The sequence below is a fragment of the Arvicanthis niloticus genome, chromosome 9 (assembly GCF_011762505.2).
Source record: "Arvicanthis niloticus isolate mArvNil1 chromosome 9, mArvNil1.pat.X, whole genome shotgun sequence".
NCBI classification, from domain to species: domain Eukaryota; kingdom Metazoa; phylum Chordata; class Mammalia; order Rodentia; family Muridae; genus Arvicanthis; species Arvicanthis niloticus.
The window spans coordinates 4,212,580-4,233,225 of record NC_047666.1 but is presented as its reverse complement, the minus strand read 5'-3'; the positions used below and the strand labels follow the sequence as shown (position 1 = coordinate 4,233,225).

Here is a 20,646-nt window from a genome sequence, read left to right as displayed (position 1 = left end):
GGGTGCAGCCTGTCCTGAGAAGCTAGGGAATCTGTCAGCTTAGGGAAAATGCTTAGGGTGCATGCTGGTGGTACATGCTTTTTAACAGAATGATTTCAGGATGTTGTTTATCTCTGGTTTTCTAGGTCACTGAAGCTTCACTAGTGTTTATATATACGTATACATGGAAGAATTAGTTAAAATATTGATCATACTTGAACTATTGGCTGCTTCATCAAACACTTTGGAGGCTCAAAGTATGAGAATGCTTTCTTGTGGGTCTCTTTGTTTATGAAAAGTCTTTTGCATGGTGTTTCCATAAAGAAGTCGGATGGGACTGAGTTTGGGATTGCTTGCCCACCTAGAACCTTGCTGTGCTCCATATCCAGTGCTTATTAGCTCTGTGTTCTTACCCAGGGTGCGTTGACTTGGGTAGAAGTGCCATGCTCACTATATCGGAAGAGCTTTCTGCATTGGGTGTTCAGAGTCTGACATTTCAAGTAGATGTGTCATTAACTGTAACGTCTTAGGTGACTGAGGACTGAAGCTTTTTAGTAATAGTAACTGACAGGTACTTAGACATCTTCATTACACATTAACCATTTCTGGTGTGAAGAAGACAAGGGAGATATGCCGAACATGTAACCTCTATTTTCAAATTAATTTCAGCATGATTTTATATCTAAGAACAAACATATACTTAACCCTTTTTAAAAAAAAATTATTTAATATATGAGTGCTCTGGTGCTTATGTATCCACAGGCCAGAAGAGGGCATCAGATTCCCTTATAGATCGTTGTGAGCCACCACATGATGGTGGGATTTGAACTCAAGACCTCTGGATGAGCATCGCGTACTCTTAACCACTGAGCCATTTCACCAGCCCTACTTAACTCTTTAAATCAAGCTTCAAACTTCATTTCAAAGTCGACTCTGATTCTGCAAAAGAATTGAATGTGACCTCTAAGAAATGTATAGGCCTAGTATGTGGCTCACTCTGGATATATATATATATATATATATATATATATATATATATATAATCTTTAAACTGTGTATCTAATGTGCTTAAAAACAACATTAATGTCTGGTTTTTGAAAATTAAACAGAGTCACTACAGTAGCTACTTAATTCTTATTTTTTCGGTAGTGCCAATCAAGAATATAATGTAACAATTTGAAAAATTAACATCTGCTTTCTACTTGTATTATTTCAAATCTGTGACAGGCAAAATATTTATTAAAAGCAATATTTTTCATCTCTTCTCTGGTGCTGACAGTTTTGATTTGTGACATCTGTTTCTTTTTCTAATGCAGCTGCTCCGAAAGCTTAATTAGTTTTAAATGAATGAGAATTGATGTTGTCTTGAAAAAAAATTGATTTTCTAATCACATCATGGATATTTTGAGCCCTTTGAAATGTACTGGTAATTTCAAGTGGGAGTCTGTGTGGTTTCATCAAAAAACAGGCCAGGTTTTGGTTTCTGATAGAGTGGAGTCAACCATGTGAACAGTGTAAGGTTAGCAGGGATGCTGTTAACCTTTCCTCACTGTCTCTTCTGTGCACTGAAGAAATTCCACAAAATGTGCAAAGTTAGTTAAAACCGAGGTACTAGTCCTCTGTATGTATGTGTCAGGAGAGAGACTTCAGATTTGAAGGAAGTTTTCAAATTTGGATGGTTTTTGCTTTGCCATCAATTTACTGGCAACAGCGTAAATGAAGTCTATTGAAAAATTAGGAAATTTGTATGAAAAAAATGAAACACTGAATTCTGTTCACCTGTGTCTGTCCCTGTGGTAGGACCCACCTATGCAGCTCTCTCAACTCTGAGGGATAGACAGGGTAAGAGGCTGCCAGCACAGCAGTCAGATGTGGAACCCTGTGTCCTGCATCTTTGATGGCAAAAAAGTCATCTGGAGGCTTAGTTGCAAGGTGATGAAGATCATGATTAAACTTCTTTGGTCTCTGAAGCAAGGTTCTTGAGACATTGTAAAGTCCTAATTATCCCACGTGAATTGGGCTGTAGGGACAGATGGGAGTTGTGTGGTTTGTATCATTCGGACATGAATGGTAGCAGGGATAGTAGACAGGTATTGGTAATGATAGAGCACTAAACAGTTTGTTTCTGGTGTAACATTCATATTTCTGAAAATTAGCATCTTGGGAAATGTTCAAAGCTTTGTTGTGGAAGTCTGAACCTTCAAGGACAGACATAGTTGGCTTTTGAGAAAAATTAGGATGGATTGCTCTAGGGTGAGTTACTCAGGGTCCAAAGGGCTGATGTGAGATATCCTGCCATTTCAGAAAAGCTGTGGGGTGGTCTATCTATCCTGAGTTTCAGTGTGGAGAAAAGACAAAGGCCAGTGGCAATACGTCTAGAAACCCTAAAAAGCATGGGTCCATCTACCTGCATTCAACCACCTCGCACTGCAGCATTCACAGAACAAGCTCTCTGCGAATGCTAACAGGACTGAATGAAACTTATCAAATCTACTATCAGTGATGGCTTTAATTACTTTTCCCCCCATCAGTGAAGTTGCTTCCACCCAAGGGAGCTTATATGTATTCTGCTAAAGGAGTTACTAAAAGGACATCTACTAATGTGTTAAGATGGTAATCGTGACCATCACTCTTAGCCATTCAATAGCGTCTGGTCAAAAGGCTTAGATTGGCTATAAGATTTCATTTAAGAAATAAAAAGACTCAAATTTTAGCAATCTCATTTCAATTTTTGTGCTTACTGTCACATAAGCTCTTAGCCCTGCCTTAGTTACTATTCATAATCCAGAATGCATTTTACCAAATAATTATGACTATAAAGTAGCAATAACTTGCTCTTCAGCCAGAATAATCGAACTGGAAAGTATGGGTGGGTGAGTTAGTCTTTTTCATCTTCTTTATTTTTAATTAACAAAGCAAAGTACCATTCAGAAAAGTCTCTTTTATAATAGTATCTTTTCAGGTGCTCCTAATCCTAAGATAAAGGAGATGAAAAATGTATCACACACTTCAGAAAAGAATAAGTTGCCTATAGGGAGATATAGCAAGAAAGGAAGCCTCACAATTTCCTTTGTATGTCTGATTGGTCATAAAAGTGCAGAAAACGTGCTGACTCACCAGTAGATGCAATAGGACATATAAGTGCAATGAAGTCACTTGGGTATAGAGTATTTGTATTGTGATGGCAAGTTTGATCTAAGGGGTAGAGAAGGGCAAGCTCTGGCTGAAGGAACTGAGACTAGACAGAGAAGGAATTCCTTCCCCCGAAGCTGTGACCCTGAATAGAGGCAGCAGGTGCTTGAGCCCCACCTGTTGACTCAGATGGTTGCATAAGACCCATATGAGCAAGGAAAAGATGCCAGGGATCTTCAGGGTGCACTTTGTGGGAGACGGAGGTGGAACACTTGTGTTTCTGACTCTTCCCTATATCCATGGCCCCTTGGGTGAGTACTTGGGTGAATGTGATGGACGCACGGCAGAGTCCAAATCTCCAAGCTGAAATTCCACAGCAGTTTCACGTCTTAAACTGTCAAGTATTTGGGTAAATTGACAGCTTTTTAGACTGCCATGTTCTCAAAGATAAATTGAGAGACAGAATCTGCATTTGTAATGTTTTTCCTCCTTCCCACATTGAAAAAGCATTTTGATGACATTTTAGAATAGAGAGTTTCATCGAAATACTATTATAGGCATATATCTATTGACTTAAATGGTACAGGGACTTAATAGTGGTCAAATGTAGAAATAGTAGTTAGTGTTTTAGAAATAATTTCTGAGTCTAAATAAAATTTCAAATAAAAAGATTTGGCATGGTGACTATTTCTTGAAGAGCCAAGCAATTTTTAGTAAGTCCAAAGTTTAAGAAATACCCGCAGTTTTTCCTTTCTTCTTTGCATGTTACAAATGCTTATTTTGCTATTAACACTGTGGCTTTTTTTTTTTTCTATAAAACAGTACAAATTTCCTCCCCCCCCCCAAAGTGCTCACACAGACATCTATGAAGAGAAACAAATATATTTTTGTTCAAATAGTCTTGAATATCAGATCAGCTGTCTTTGATAGGCTTAGTCCATCTCTAATCATCGTCTCTAGAGAGCCCCTCACGTTGGGGACCTGCTAAGTAGAGTAAATGTGAAGTAGACTTCAAAAAAGTCAGTGTTTTGGGAGGTTCAGACAGATCAGTGAGATCAATATCTTTTACTTTTATAGTTACGACTTCAATAGTATGAGAGCAAGTTTAGAAAACATTTTTATTAGACAAATTATGTAGACAAATTATACACAGAAAGCTCTGCACTCATAACTGAGGCCTCCAAAATGTTTTGTGTACTTGAAGAATAGGCAATACATCAAAATCAGCCTATTTCCAGTATTGTACATGGTTAACAGTTTGTTGATAGCTGAAGTCACTGCAGCATCTGGGGTGCCCCTATACAGCTGTAAAGACTTTTCTGTTTGAAAATCAGAGTTGTAAATGAGAACATGAATGTCACAGGGAAACAAGGTGTGCATGCACCGCGGGACTCGTCACCCTGGAAACAAAGTGGTTTCTCATGATAAGACCGTTTTCTGCCTGACACAGTAGACAATATTTGAAGATTTAGTACAAAAACAGTGACAGTACAAGATGCTCCCCAGAAACAGAATTAGATCAAAATAGAATACACTTTAAGAATATACCTCTTAACTGCTCCTAAAGCAAATCACATAGGCTGGATCCTCTAGCAATCCTAGCCACAGAATGAATGAGATTAAAGTAAGCATACCGCTGCCTGAAAACAGGATAACTTCCTGCTTCCTACTTACCACGTCGAGTTTAAGGATTACAGATGAAGCTCACTCTACGTTTCTAACAGATAAGAATGCTACTTTTAGAGGATTGTGCACAACGAGGCACTGGTTTTTGCTCATCGCCCTTGCTGACACACTTGGCACTGATTTTAAAAGGACAGGAAACATCAAGTGGGTAGAAGAGAGGTTCAGATGAGAGCCCAGGATGGTTGTCACATGTTTGCTGTGGGGTGATGTATGACACATATAAGGCCACATCAACACGTCGAAGGGGCTTCTCCTCCTCTCCAGCTACAGTTACAGTGATTGGCTTGCAGCTTAGTAAGAGGAAGCTGAACCTACCATGATCTATGGTTAAACTCTGCTCTCTGTGCTGTGTGTGGGGTTCGACTAATGACATTTCCCATTTAGATAATTAACAAAAGGTAAAATTATCAAGGTTAGCTTTATACACTGCTGAGTAATGAACACAAAACCTATTCAAATGAGTACACCTAGGAACAAAGATGAAATCACCCTGGATGTTTTAATAACAAAAATTATAAAATAGTCTCTTGGCAAACAACGCAGGTCAGAGTGACATTAAAGCAACCTGCCTCTCCAACTGAAAAGCCTCCGGCGTTGCCGTAGCCCCTGCACACAAGGCTTGGTTTTTAAACTAAAGCTTTATTAAATGAATTGCAATAGCAATGGCTGCATTTATATATATATATATACACGTTATATAGGTGCATATATATGTATATATGAGATACTAAGTTATTTAACACAATAAGGGCCTTTGCCATATGGTAAAGTTTACTGTACATAAGAAAAATTTGAATACTGTACAATCGCATGGAGGGGATGGGCACTGCTGCAGTGCGAGGGGGATTTTAACTGTAGTCTCGACTGGCAGATTAATGGCTTTTTTTTGTAATCCTACAAAACTGCATTCTCATATTGCGTGGCCTGAATGGTCTTCAAATCATTGCACAGACACTGCAGGGGTTGCCTTTGGTCCACAGTTAAAGGATGCTCGACAGCAGTGGAGGATTTTATGGATGCGGTTGAAGATGGAGAAAGACTGAAGTTATTGCAATTAGAGTTTCAAAACAGAGGAAGGGTGGGTGCATGGGAGCCCTGTATGCAAAGTCAACCCTGCAAGTGTTCTCAGTGACTCAGTGCCCAGTCCCTATACTTGAAGTACAGTATATGAAAAGCAGATTACTAGGATCCTAGAATACTATATTCTTGGGGAACAAGTTGAGTAATGAAAAAAAATGGAGGGTGATAGAGGGAGGGAAGAAGAGGAAAAAGAAAGTAGAGTAGGGGAGAGAAAGAACTAGAATTGTTACTAATTATCCTGATTTCTTTTAAATAAAACACCACATCCATGTTAGTCCCACATTACAGTTGCTCCTTTGGGGGAGTCCTAGGATGGGCGGAGCTTTCTGCTGCTCATATGGACGTGCCTCGGTCGGGGTCATTGCCCAGATTGAGCCCCAGAGTGGGAGTAGGCTGATAAGGAATAGATGACATTGTTTTGATGGGACTCCTGAAAAAGCCCCCGTTAGGGGCCCTGTGCCTAAAAGGGCCAGTTCGATGCTCAGGCACACTGCCGAAAGCGAAGCCAGAGGCGGCCTTTGCTGAGAGTGTGCGGCTAAGAGTCTGGATCTGCTCTGGAATGAAGGTGGTGGTGGTGATGTGAGTGTTTCTGAAATCACTGATCTGCTCCAGGGCTTGTCGTGTTGGCAAAGTGTCAATGTCCAGAGGGGTCAAGTCAATTGACGAGGTGGAAAACTGTTTATGGGGGCTGTCGTCATCTGTGCACAAGCTATTTACACGTCTATGGAGGTGCTCCAGGTCAATTTCCTTGTCATCCTGGAGACGAAGAAAAAGAAAATAAGGATCTCATCAGTACTAGCTTCCATGGTTTTTTCTTTTTTTTAAAAAAAATCGTTCAGCAAACATGTAATTAACTGAACTTTGGGGCATATTCGATTAGCAGATATTGACTGGGCCCCTAGCATGAGCCAGGCAGGCGCTGGGCTGGTTTCTGGGAATATTGTCAGGGCTTTGAGATAAAGTATCTACAAGAAATACTTTGCTTGCAGTTGGAGCTTTAAACTGAGCATAGGCCACATGCAGCTACACAGACACCAAACAGGCTCAGGCAGGGACGGGCACACAAGGTCTCCACTCCACTCCAGTTCCAGACTCTGCTCAACCCTGGCCACCCCTCTCTGTGCATGCTTCCTCTTTCAGAGTCTCATTCTAAATGGATGTTTTCATCCATTCTACCATTTACACCTAGACTTAAATTTTCCATTCTTTGTTGAGAGAGATATACAATGTGTTTCTTTGTACTAACTTGTCAGTGACTAGTAAAGTGTTTCCTGCAGCCCAGAGCCATGAGGTTCTTGAGAAGGAGTCAGCACAAGAGACTTCTTGACAGAGGGAATATATATACCCAGTACCTGCATCTGGTCACTGTGAGGTCAGAGGGACACTTAGAGATCCCTTCAAGTCAGGACATGTGAATAAATTCCTTTAACTGAAGGTCAGTTTTAGACTAAATGGATATGTTTGTAAGAAGTTTTATTTATTTGCTTTTAGAAAGGCAATAAAGCCTCAGAGTTTAGGAGAGAAATCCTACCTGCAAACCCCTTCAGGGTTGAAAAAATAGAATTGAGAAGAAATAAAATTTCCTTTGTGATATTTACAGCCAGGATCAAAAAATTAAGTTGATGGGTTGCAAAAATGCCCATTGGTCATAAGAGAAGAAAATAGTTCTTCACAGAACCTGGAATGGCCATCAGAAATTAGAGTAGGTATCTGTTTTCCTACCAAGCATGCAGTACTCTGCAGCGAAAACTGCTGGGGTTCACAACCCTGTTTCCCCTTCTTCGTTCTCTCTTAAGATCCAATAAAAGCATCCATTAATGCAATATTATTACCGAGACTTCAGAAGGCTGAGATGTATAATTTTATGGTTCCCACGGCAACTGTAATCTAGACATCCATCAACATCTCTAACAATGCAAACATTTAATATCTTCTGTAGTAATTCAAAAGTAGGAGCTCGTGAGTGAGCCCTTCCTTTCCAGAGTCTGGAGAGCGTTGAGTCTCAGCTACAATCTGCATTAATGTGGCCTTTGGCTTTGGCTAGATGTCAGCAAAGAAACCAATATGCTTACTCTACAAGGAAGACACGACAACAAACCTGATTGGCTTCTACCTCAGTCTCCACATAGTGGGGTTGTGTATGATCACTCACACAGGTGTGAAGCAAGGCAAGCCAAGCCGCTCTTAGAAACAGTACTGATCTACTTGGCATCTAAGGAGCTACACGGAGCCTTAGACTGTGCACACGAGAGTGTTTGAAAGGCAACACTACCACGCAGACATGCACATACAAATGAGAGATCATTTTTATTTGTACATCAAAGCCAATCTTCTGCAGAGTTCCTTGTGCATCGGTCAGCCTAGGGGTGGGCAGAAAGTTTAAAACTTTCTTTGAAAATGATCCTCAAATCAAACCACTGAGTAAATTCAAGTTGCTTTTCACATCGACTCTTCAAGCTTTCGGCAGTAAGATTAATTGAGCCAAGTGGTTTTTCGTTTTGTTTGTTTTTGTTTTTATTTATTTTTTTTTATGCTTGTGTTATCTCTGGTAGTGGATACAGCTCACATGCTCCCTTCACTAAGGTCTTATGTACAATTCTGCAAGCATTCTTACACATAGCTCTACAAACTTGAATATGGTCCTGGAGCCAATGACACAGTCGGGGAGATGAACGGAATCCAGAATGATTTGGTGATGTGAATTGGGCACACTTGGGATCATGGAAGAGCCCCAGACACACAGTCATGCCTCCAGACCTTCTACGTAGACGGAAGCAGTGACTTGTGATGGAGAGGAAGCATCCTGCTGGGGTCTTCTAGGCCTAGTCTTTAAGACACAGATTTATCTACAACTTAAGGAATCGAAAGGAATTGTTAGGCATCTTTACTAATTGGGTTAACGAAATCACAGCCTTGAAGGATCATCGGTATCTAGCCTGAGACTCGGCATTTTAGAGCCTGCAACAGGACAGGAAATTGTCAGTCTTACCACTGCTCTTCAATTACCCTGAGAGCCCTAAAAGAGAACTGGCATTGGCTCGCCTTTCTGCTTCCCACACGCTTATGTTGAATCTTCAAAGAAAGCAGAAAGAGCAGTTGCCAATGTTACCCCTTTCTCCCTGGAAAGATAACCACCAGATGTTCGGAAGCTCTATCTGGGGCCCAAGTTCAAGTACCTCTTTTGATGGGACCCGGGAGCCCTTCCTCCGGCTCCACCACGTCTCGAGGACCGCTATAAGGCAGGAGAGCACAATTCCCGCGGCCAGGATGCAGAACACGCCTGCCAGGCTCTTGATGTCCAGGGCTCCTCCCTTCTGCTTTGCATCTACTGAGGAGTACAGATCACACTGGCCATTCTTGGGCCACCATTTGTGCTTGAGGATGTCCATGTCGCCACTCTGCTGCAGCTCCAGGATCCTGGGGATGGAGAAAAGAGTGCGTGTGACTTTAGCCTTGTCCATAACCTGAGCGGTGATGATGTCCTTCTAGAGACGGTAGGTCTAGCTCACTAGAGAAGTTTGTAAGCAGGGTACTTGGAAGCCAAATACATGGATTTCCTTCTACCTTGTTTTTCTTCCACCCTCTCTCCCTTCTCTTATTTTACTTTCATGGGAACTCCAGTGGCCCTTGTACCAGGTTTTAAAAATTACATTTGGGAGGAGCTGTTCTGGTTTGATCTGTCACTGATACAGATCTGCCCCTTTCTCCAGAAGGGTTCTGAATGTAGCTCTGGACCATGATGTTTTTACGGAGAGCCTTTGGCTGCTTCTGGCCAAACACTGGTGTGATGTAACCCGGTATTTGCTATACACACAGGAATTCAATTAAAATACAACTTCTATTATTTATCATGATGTGGAGAAGGCCTCGGGACAAGTTTGAAGTTGATGAAATACATCATTTTCAGCTCGTCACACAACTGATGTACTTTTTCTTTTAATGCCAAAGGGAATGTAACCTACCTCCTCTGGGAGGTGAGAAAAACAGTTGATCAGAGGGGCCAGAGGTGGTAAAAACTCAAGAAACACTTCCCTGAGATAAATGGGGTTGTGAAGGCTGCAGCTTTTCAAGGTGTGGTTCACACAGAGGAATCAACCCGAACCCCCCAAATTCCATGCAGGCCCCTGGTCTGCACTGCACAGCTGCTTTTGCAGAAGCCTTGCTCCCCAAGGCCAAAGTAGTTCTGCAGATTCCTGGCCCAAACCCTTAGCATCCCCCAGGTATTTAGTTTCATTCCCTGAGAGCCAGCCTCAAGGGCATTGATAACCTACAGGGTGGCAATTGGGAGAACGGGCAGAGGACACTCAGGGCACAGAGATGGTACACTGGTTTTTGGAGCATACAATTCTTGCTGCTCACTCTTCCCTGGCATCCAGTCCCAAAGTCCGGAGGGAAGAAGCCAGCGGCTGTACTGGAGATCTGTTGCCTCTGAAGATCTCCCAGCTACACACAAACAGGTCACTTGAAACAAACTTCCTGAAGATCATAAAGATATTTGTCAAGCTGTATTTCTCAGGTATACTTGTCAAGATAAGAAGGTGGATAGAGCCATTTGTTTAGCATGCAATTTTTATATGATTAAATTTTGGGGATGCGGTCCTGTCTTTGTGCTCTGGCCCTGGGTCACATCATCTCTGTGGATGACGATTTTAAAAGCTCAGAGGGAGGGGCGCTGTCAGTCTAGGAGTAAATTCCTCCTTGTTTTTCCTCTTAAATCTGCACAGACAGAAGATAACAAAGGACACAGACAGATCTTGGGGGGCCTGGTGGTAAGGTTCACAACTCACCTGAGAACAGTGAGACTAGTTTGGAGCTACAGAGGATGGGTCAACCCACACCCCCATCAGCTCCCACAGGGCCTCACGGCTAACACTGCCTAGGTCGCCTTTCTTTTCTCATGAAATCCACCTTTCAAATATCGCTCCCTCAGAGTGTTGTCATAAAAGGGAGGTGAATTGATGTATTGAAACTATGAAAATGATTGTGGAGAGTAGTAGATTGTCATCGTTTGTACCTTCAGGCTTCCCAAACACCTACATGACCTTCCGGAGGAAAGGGCCCTGTGGTCATCAACTGTAGTACCCATTTGGGGATGAACACAATGCCAGCTTGGTGAGTGTCCAAGACCTTATGGTTCTGTGTAGCTCAACCCTCCCCAGATTTCTTCAACTCATCCTCATTTTAGCTCCACCTAGGTCAATACTGTGTTGAGCTCCACTATAAGGAGCCCAAGAAGCATACACATGTGGCAATTGCTGGCAGGAGTGAGCTGCATCCAAATACACAATTATGTCATCCCCCGACTATTACCATTTAAATGATGTTGATACTGCTAAGAAGCCAGTTTAGAGATTCAGTTGTGTAAGATTAGTAAGTATAGATGCTAGGGAGGCCACTTGTCAGCAAAGTGTTCAATGTGCACAAGACTTGAGTTTGATCCCCAGAATCTTCGGAGGAAAGCCAGGCAAGCTGGCAGAAGCTATGGTCCCAGAGCTGGGGAGATGGAGACAGGTGGCTGACTGCGACTCTCTGGCCAGCCAGTCTAACCGACTTTTTTCCAAGCAAGAAACAATTTAGATGCTGTCACACAAAGGTTGGCCATTGCCTCCATGTGCAAACACATGTATGAGCACAAACACCACCCACCCAAAACAAAGACATACACTCACACATGTGTGCGCGAACACACAGAAGGAAAGATTAATAATTTCTAGAGACCTGCCTATAGCTAACAATACCATACTGTACACCAGAGTTTCTGCTAATAGCACAATGCTCATTTAATGGTTCATTGAATCATAATAGAAACAACACAGTGCCCTTTAGGAATTTGCTTATCGAAAGGCACTAAATAGTCAGAGCTCTTTAGATACCCCAGAGGAGAACTTTAGTTAGCTCTGAAGAAAGAATTCTGCTTAAATTTGTGTTTATACTGAAATATAAAAGAATGTTCCAGCAGTATTTGCTCAATGAGAAGACAGTTACCCTCAGTGTATGTGGAGAATAGTCCTAAGATCCCCCAGTGGATTTCAAAGTTGGAAGAAACTCAGGTTGCTTATATAAGATGACATGTTGTACCTAGAACACTCTCTCCCCAGATGCACACCATCTGTGGTGTTCTGAGTGAAAATGTCCCCCAGTGGGCTCATGCAATTGAACATTTGACTCCGTATTTGGAGAATCCCTTGGGAAGATTTAAGAGGTGTGGCCTTACAGAGAAAGTACATCACTGGAGATGAGCTTTGGGAATCTAAAGACTCATCCCATTCTTCAGTTCTTTCTTCCTTGTGCTTGCAATTAAAGATGTGAGCTCCCCCTCTGCAACCAAGAGCCAAATAATCCCTCTTATGGTATTTTATCTCAGCAACAGAAAATTGGCTCTTATAGCATCCCTTATAGCATCCCTTATAGCATCCCTTATATGGTTCAATTTCCAGTTATGTCAAGATCACAGGCCCATCTGTAGTAGTTGTTATGCTGTCCTTTTTAGGGGATGGTGACAAGAAAAAAAAATAAAGTCGTCATGAGTTCAGTCCAGAGACATCTGTCCTGTTCAGGAAATCTGTGGTCTTTAGTTTCAATGCTTCTGTGAGCACATGGATACAGAAGGTCAAGATCCCCAGCCCTAGCCACGCCTCCTCCACCATCACACGGGTCAGTGTCTGGGATGCTGAGGTTTCTTCTATAGACCTTCCTGTCCTTCACAGTTGCCTACGGTCTGTGATGGCTGAGACCCTCCAGAAGCCCACTGCTGTCTCCCTGGTGTGCAGGTGGGTGTGTATGGGTGGAATATGCGTGTCCGTTTGCTCCGCCAACTCTGCTCTCACATTTTTCTCCTTTTCCTCATCACTGAGACCGTTTTATAATTTATTCCATTTTCTATGAATCCATCCATCCATGCAATAAATATTTCAAGAGAGACTCATGCCAAGCATTCCTTGTGCACAAAATTAATTCCCCACCGCGACTGTACACTCAGGCAGAGCGACCTGTCTGGTCGTCCAGTGTCTCCACTCTGTGAAGCTTTGTTCTTTCATTCACCCCGAATCGGATTACAACCTCCCAGCTTTCCTTAATCACGTCTGAAACCTCTGTGTTCCTTTCCCTTATGTTTGCTCACAGTGTCTCTAAGTTTTTTTTTTTTTTTTTAATATTTGAGGAATATTTTTACTTAGAAACAAGTATCGAACCAGACAAATTATATTGCAGCTATTTAAATTCTAATGGAGTTAGATGCAGTAAATCAGATTACAGTTGTAGATTTTTAAGTTCATGTAGGTAGGTGAAGATCACAGGGTTGGGAAAGTGTGGAGGGTCTTCTCTAGAAGCCCTTCAAGTTCTGAGAAGCCACAGAGGTCTATGTACTTGGTAGACCTCATGACCACACAGCTCAGGTGGCTGTGGTATTGTAGTGAGATCCTTTCTTCAAACACATATGGAGAAACTGAGTCATGGAATCCCCAGTCACACACCAGACATACTCTCAGTATGCCACGCCACATTCTGGGATACAGGTTGGCTCAGGGTAGAACACTGTAAGGCTTGTAGGCCTGGAGTTCTGCACACCTTCCTAGTTAATGCTTCTAGAAGTTCCACTGAAGTCTCATTATACCCCTTCATCATTTAAAAACAGTTTATTTAAGGACCAGTTGGAGGAAGCTGAGTAAACTATAATGTACTTTCTTTAAAAAGACAAAAAACAAAAACAACGAAATGAATTCTTGTAAATATTCACAGTACTTTTGTAAGTGAAACTTGAAAGCACATACCTAGAGGAGAGTTTCGCCGTTTAGATATAAGCAAGTGTGTGTGTGTGTGTGTGTGTGTGTGTGTGTGTGTGTGTGTTTGTGTGTGTGAATTCAAGAATGCCTTATAGAAGGCAGGATTTTCTGCAATGCTCAAGCGATCCACAAGGTGGCAGGATTGGCTCACAGAGGTCTAAGCGGCCCTGCAACCATGGTTTCCTGTGGGCAAGATTAAAACCCAGGAAGCAGACACTTGTGCCTTAAACTATTTTAACTATTAGTCACAAAATTAGCTACTAGATTGGGATGCGCGATTAGATGGCTCAAACCTTTTCTTGAAATGCACTGAGAAAAATTTTTGCCATTTTAAAGGTCAGGGTAATGACAGTCGCATTTTCTTTTGAGGGCCATTGTAGTGAGAATTGCACTGTCTTGCTCATTGCTAGGGATGTGGGAAAACAGTACAGCTTGAAAGCTAGGCCAGGATCCTCAGAGTGCTTGCGCGCGCGTGTGTGTCTGTGTGTGTGTGTGTGTGTGTGTGTCTGTGTGTGTGTGTGCACGTGTGCTTACTATCTGTCGAGTGAGAGCATACATGTGCGTCCAAGCAAGCGTGTCTGTTGCTTTTTCAGACCGGTTCTGGCATATTCCTCTTCATTAAGAATACGAGAAGAAAATAATCACGGGAGGCAGAGGGAGGGAGGGATCTGGGTGGGAGAGGAAAGGGGGAGGGGAAAAGGGGAATATGATCAGGTATGGGGGAGTGGGGAACAGGAGAAAAGCCCTAAGGGCCAGCAGAGTGAGTAGAAATAAGCAATTTCAGGGGTAGGGTGGGAGGTGGGGGTCCCTTTAGAAAGTAGAAAGACCTGGGAGGTGAGAGGCTTTCAGGACTCAAAGGGAGGGACCTAAGATGAAAGGCCCTTCAGTAGAAAATAGAAAGTAGAAAGTGGAGGAATGGAATAGCCATCCCACAGTCAAAAATTCTGACCCAGAATTGTTCCTGTCTAAAAGAACTGCAGGGACAAAAATGGAGAAGAGACTGAGGGAAAGGTGATCCAGTGACGGCCCAAATTGGGATCCAGCTTAAGATTTATAATCCAAGGCCTGACACTATTACTGATGCTATGGAGTGCTTACACATAGGAGCCTAGCATGGCTGTCCTCTGAGAGCCTCTGCCAGCAGCTGACTGAGACAGAAGCAGATACTTATACCCAACCGGCATCGGACTGAAGTCAGAGATCCCTGTGGTTGAATTAGGGAAAGGCTGGAAGAAGCAGAGGAGGAAGGCGTCCCCATAGGAAGACCATCAGTCTCAACTAACCTGGACCCTTGAGATCTCCCAGACACTGAGCCACCAACCAGGTATCATATACACGCTGGTACCAGGTCCCTGACACATACATAGCAGATGATAGCCTGGTCTGGCCTCAGTGGGAGAAGATGTGCCTAACCCCGGAGAGACTTGAGGCCTGGCCAGAAAGGGGTGGGGGGAGACACATTCTCTTGGAGACAGGGGGGGGGAGGAAAGGGATGAGGAATTGTGGGAGGGGGACTGGGAGGGAGTCAACGACTGGACTGTAAAAATAAAAGTAATAAAAATTGCTATTATTACTATATTACTACATACTTTTTGTTTCGAATTGCTAGACATTCAATAAAAGGAATTTCTACTTTAGGACGCAAAGGTAAAAACAATGTGCGATTGATTCACTCATAAGAACATTGCATTTCTTTTCTTTTCCAAGTGTTCAAATATTTGCCCGCTCACTGAGTGGGCGGGGGTGGGGGGAGATTGGAAGATTCAGTTTGAAAGTGGTTCCTAGCTCAGCTGGGCACTGTGGGTACCTTGATGCAAATGAGCAAATTCCAGGAGAAGGCTGGGAAGCAAACGGCCCTCCTTTCATATTCAAATAAAAGCAGTCGGTCGGTTAGGCAGGCCTTTGAGAAAGCGGTTTGCTCACTTTGAAGATAATAGCTTCATTTCTGTGTGGGGCTTCTCTAACCCATTGATCACTTGCCACCTTGAGCGTCTACTCTAGGAACTGATTTCCAAATTAATTTATTTGTATGGAGAGAGGTTGCAGGGGTGGTGAGGTGGTGGTGGAGGGGGAGCTGCTGGCCAATTTCCACCTGCAGAGGTGACTTAGATTTTGTTTTGAGAACAGCAGGTTATGGGCCTGAGAATCATGGGAATTCATGGGAATCACGACCCTCGATAAAATATCTCTGGTTATCCCGGGTGTGGGGGCATGTCACTTGCCTGCTAAGTCACTTCTACTACAGGTAACTCCAGAGACAATTAAAAAAAAAATTAAACTGAATGCAAGAGTTTCTCCTCACACTGTACTTGTAGTTGCGCCTGTGACATTGGTAATCGGATTTTCCCACTTTCTAGAGACATAAACTGTTATCACGGAAAGGATAACAGACACTGCCCCTCCCCCAACCCCACCCCATTCACAGTGCAGGGACACTAGCACAGAGTGGGAATGCCACACGTTTTCTGCATCCACCACAGTCTCATTGCTGTCCTGATTAAGTGATTTTATTATTTATTTATTTATTTATTTATTTATTTTTTGGTAGCCTACACCACCTGGAACTCAGGTCTGCCCAACACATTTCTCCCCGGACACATGTTGTTTCCCACGCGTATGTTGAAAGGATGGCTATCTAGTTCTTTCATTTCTCAGGGATTTGTTAAGACTCTTAGGAAAATGGGCATCTGCATGCTTCCCCTAACAAAATAATACAATCATAATGTGACTATAAACTTGTTCATACTATACTTTGTGTATTCAAAGAAAATGTAGCTTTTGCTACTTAGTTCATCTTCTTGCTGAGGTGGTCATTCCTTAGGGAGATAAAACTAAATTTAGCTTAATGTGATCTGACATCTTTTTTGTTTGTTTGTTTCGTTTTGTTTTTATGAGACAGGGTTTCTCTGTGTAGCCCTGGCTGTCCTGAAACTCACTCTGTAGACCAGGCTGGCCTCAAACTCAGAAATCTGCCTGCCTCTGCCTCCCAAGTGCTGGGATTAAAGGCGTGCGCCACCATTGTCCAGAGTGATCTAGAATCTAATCAGTTCTAATAGCATAAAACATCTCTAGTTTTACATCCATCTATCCGAGAGGACCACAAATCCTAGGTCCCTTCCTTCCTTGAGTCTTTTTCAAGATGGCGTCTGGATTTGTAGAGGTCAGCACTCTGATAGCTTTGGGAAATGAAGCTGCTGGTTACTTGGATTTGCTTTTTTGGTTTTTGGGTTGTTTTTTTTTTGTTTGTTTGTTTGTTTTGGTTTGGTTTTGGTTGTTTGTTTGTTTGTTTTTGTTTTGTTTTGTTTTGTTTTTTTTGGTTTTGAGGCTAGGTCGAATCCTTAGATTCATGACTGAGGCTAAAGTCTGTAAAGGTTGTGAAAGGTCACTAAGGTAACCATAGCAACTTAGAAAGCATCTATTTGGAGCTAAAGTTCCAGAAAGTTAGAGTCCGTGAACATCGTGGTGGGGTGCATCCAGCAGACAGGCAGTCGTGGGACTGGAGCACAAGGCAGAGAAAGAGCAAACTGTAACAGCATGGGCTTCTGAAGCCTCAGGGCAAATCCCTCCCCTGCCCACTGTTAGAAACTGCTGGGCAGGTTTAGTTTCCTCTTGCTAGTTTTCTTGTGCCTGCAGACCTCGAGCTTCTCAGCTCATGTTTGTGGAAGACAATCTCAACCATGTAACAATAAAAACTCTATGGTATGTTACATGCCAGATATTTCTTCGATTTGGAACGAAGAAAGGGTAATGATGAAATGTACCATTTTAAATATGTAAAAGTTGTCTCTACATATTTATGAGTTTTACATTGTCAAAAGGACATTTAAGAGACTCAGTGATGTTTCATATTGGTAATCTCTGAGGAGAAAATTCTGGAATATTTTAAATAAAGATTTTTCTTGGCACATCAAGTCTGATGAGGGTAGACTTCCCTCAGAGTTAAGCTCATTTTATGAGTCTCTACAAATTTTTTTCTGTGACGTTGTCAAAAGGGCTAATGACATGCAGACACTTTTGAGAAAAAAAATAATTTTAATTGGTTTATGTTCATTCACTGTCCTTGTCCTGTAAAACACAGGTAAACTCTTTTTTTTTTTTTTCCTGAAGCAAAAGTATTTCTCAAAGGTTAAGATCTAAGCAGGTGACTACCGTGGCTCCATAAAGAGATCTTTGAAGCCAGGATTGGAAGATCAGAGTTGTTACAGCAAATTCCATCAACTTCCTGAGAGACAAGCATCCCTCAATCGTTTCTCTTATGGAAGGCTTCTTAGTGACTGGGGAATAACATTAGCTGAAATAAATGCTTACTGCTGTCATCTAATGTCTCAGGAAAGCCAGATCCTTTAGGAACTGCTTTTGGTTTAGACTGAGTTTTGAAACACTTGCAGCATGCTGCCTCAGTCTTGTCTACCAGAGCTGCCTACGATCAGAAAGGTGAACAGCTTCTCGTTTTCCCAAATGAGTTAGTGTATATCATCTAGAACATATCACCAACATTTTAAACTTTGTAGGACATACGGCTTCTATCATACTAACAGCCCTGTTTTTGTATGGTAAAGGCCACCATAGACAGCCTTAAGTACAGGGGCTTTATTTACAAAAACAGCCTAGAAGTCTGATCTGTTCTGCTGCTGCTGTGGTTTCTGATTCTCAGAGTCAATAACTCCCTGGAGTCCACAAGGCTCATTTCACTGACTGTGTTATCTAGACCGAAGGTTGCATCTGAGAAAGTATCTGTCTGTTTTAGAGACAGTGTTTGTGACCTTTATCTCAGCATTCTTTTGGCCACATGTACTACATATTAATTGATATTACATTAAAGTATTAATGCTACTGGGTTTATATATTTAAATGAGGACAAAGAGAGGGTGTGCTAATTTTGCATTTGAACATATGGACGATGAAATTCACTGTATACAAATGACGGCAGTATAGCTCCTCACATGGGGTTAGGTTTCTCTGGTTTGGTGGGCAGGCTTGTCTGAGCTGGAGTCAGTGGAATCATTTTCCAGGCAGTGGCACCTTCAGCTTGAGGTCAAAGGACTGTGAGTAGATGTTGTCCTGCAACTGAGAACCCGAGGGGAGTGATTACGGTTTACACAGCATGAGTAAGAACTGACCAAGGCAAAGAGGTAGTGCCTTTTATAACCAACAACATGAACATACTTTAAAACCAGGTAAGTAGTATGCATCACTTAGAAGTAAACAATTACTATGTACTGCTACTTACACTGAAGATGGCATGCTTCTATCTTGCCCAACAGCCAAAGTGACCCCTCAGGAAGCTTATCAGTTACAACCCCAGTAACGGCTGCAGGTATGGTTCTGTGTCAGAGGAGATAGCTCCTGTGTTGCTTCAAATGTAATATTTCACTTTCAGATTAGAAAAATGTAATTTGATAAAATCTTACTCAATTCTGGCTTCCTTATTCAGAAACTGGTATTCAAGCCCTCCCATGTCTACTAATCTCTTCCCAAGGGCTTCATTTTCATGTGGATATAAACTTTATCCAGAATATCTGTTCCAAAGGAATGCACTAAAATAAAATACTGCAAAATGTATAAAAAACTTATCAACATATTATATTTAATTTGAATTTTAAATAAGGTATATTATTATTATTTTATTATTATTTATGTGAATGTGAGTGCATGTAAATTTCAGAAGAGGCTGTCAGAGCCTCCTAAGATGATGCTACAGGCAGTCCTGGGCCAACACATGGGTGTTGGGAACTGAATTCAGATTCTCTAGAGAGTAGTTCTCAACTTTCCTAATGCTGTGAGCCTTTAATACAGTTTTTCATGTTGTGGTGAACCCCAGCCATAAATTTATTTTCATTGCTATTTCATAACTGTAATTTTGCTACATTTATAAATAATAATGTAAATATCTGTGTTTTCTGATGGTCTTAGGTGACCCCTGTAAAAGCGTCAACTGCCTAAGGGGTTGCAATCCAAAGAAAAGCAGCAATTGCTCTTAATCACGGAACCATTTTTCTTTGCCCGATGATGATGATGAATCATGATCATTATCTTTAGGCATGGTTATGTTTAAGTTCTTGTTTGCCTTGAATGTGTGAGGATCGTCCTTCTCCAGGCTCAATGTCACTGTGGGTTTAGATATGAACAGTAGTTTGATATGTTTCTTAACATTCCTATGTAAAGCATGAGATACTGATGGTTTTGACTGTCAGATTGTTCCCCACCTTTACTCTTATTAGTGACGATCGCCATGTTGCTGTGACTCACTATGGTCTCACTTTACAGCTAAGGAGACTGAGGCTCAGGATGAAGAAAGTTTCTCAAGCCTAAGACTGTTCATGGCTTGTCTCTCCGCATCAGGTCCTCTGACTGCTGTGCTTGGGTTGAGCACATCTTCAAGACCCTCATTATTCAGAAAGAGAGCCTTGTCAACAGAAGCTGCCTCTCTATTTCCTGCTTCTTCATTAACTGAGACTTTCTCTGCTGGCATCCTCAGCTAACACACATCCCACTGTATCCATTCCCAAACATTACACTTCTAGTAACACATCCTGATGTCCCCAGAGAACCACATGAATATCACATGAGCTCATTAATCCCTTTAGTGATTAGAGTGAACATCAGAGGAATTCATTATCATGAGGCATTCAGGGAACTTTGAAAATGTTATCAAAACATGGAAGAGTGTCCGAAGAAGAGGAGCTCTGAAATACTGTCCTTATCCAATGTAAATCAACTTATTGAGATGTTTCTAGTGTATATTGTGAGGTTTCTAACTCATGTGAGGGACTACACTGCCATTCTTTATATACAGTGAATTTCTTTCTCAATATGTTCAAATACAAAATTAGCACACCCTCCCCGGTCCTCATTTAAAGATGTAAACACAGTAGCATTTATGGTACCCACATTTATCTTAATGACTCTCTTCTCCTAGCATGCACACAACGGTCCAAAAAATATGCTGCTTGTTAAATTGCACTAATATATCCCAAAACTACATTAT

At 41.9% G+C, this 20,646-nt stretch overlaps 1 protein-coding gene across 2 annotated transcripts in view; it reads right to left on the bottom strand.

Annotated features, from left to right (window-relative positions):
* The window catches only part of Grid2 (glutamate ionotropic receptor delta type subunit 2), a 1,355,396-nt gene that overhangs the window by 30,294 nt on the left and 1,304,456 nt on the right, over nt 1–20,646 (bottom strand). Inside the window, exons 15-16 of one of the 2 annotated variants that reach the window (XM_034512534.2) lie at nt 9,054–9,294; nt 4,206–6,633 (exon numbers count right to left, since the gene is read on the bottom strand). In XM_034512534.2, coding sequence (XP_034368425.1) covers nt 6,211–6,633; nt 9,054–9,294 — 664 coding nt within the window. In that variant the 3' untranslated portion in view covers nt 4,206–6,210. Of the gene's footprint in view, nt 1–4,205; nt 6,634–9,053; nt 9,295–20,646 lie in introns of those variants that run through there. The other variant, XM_034512535.2, reaches the window with a different exon arrangement.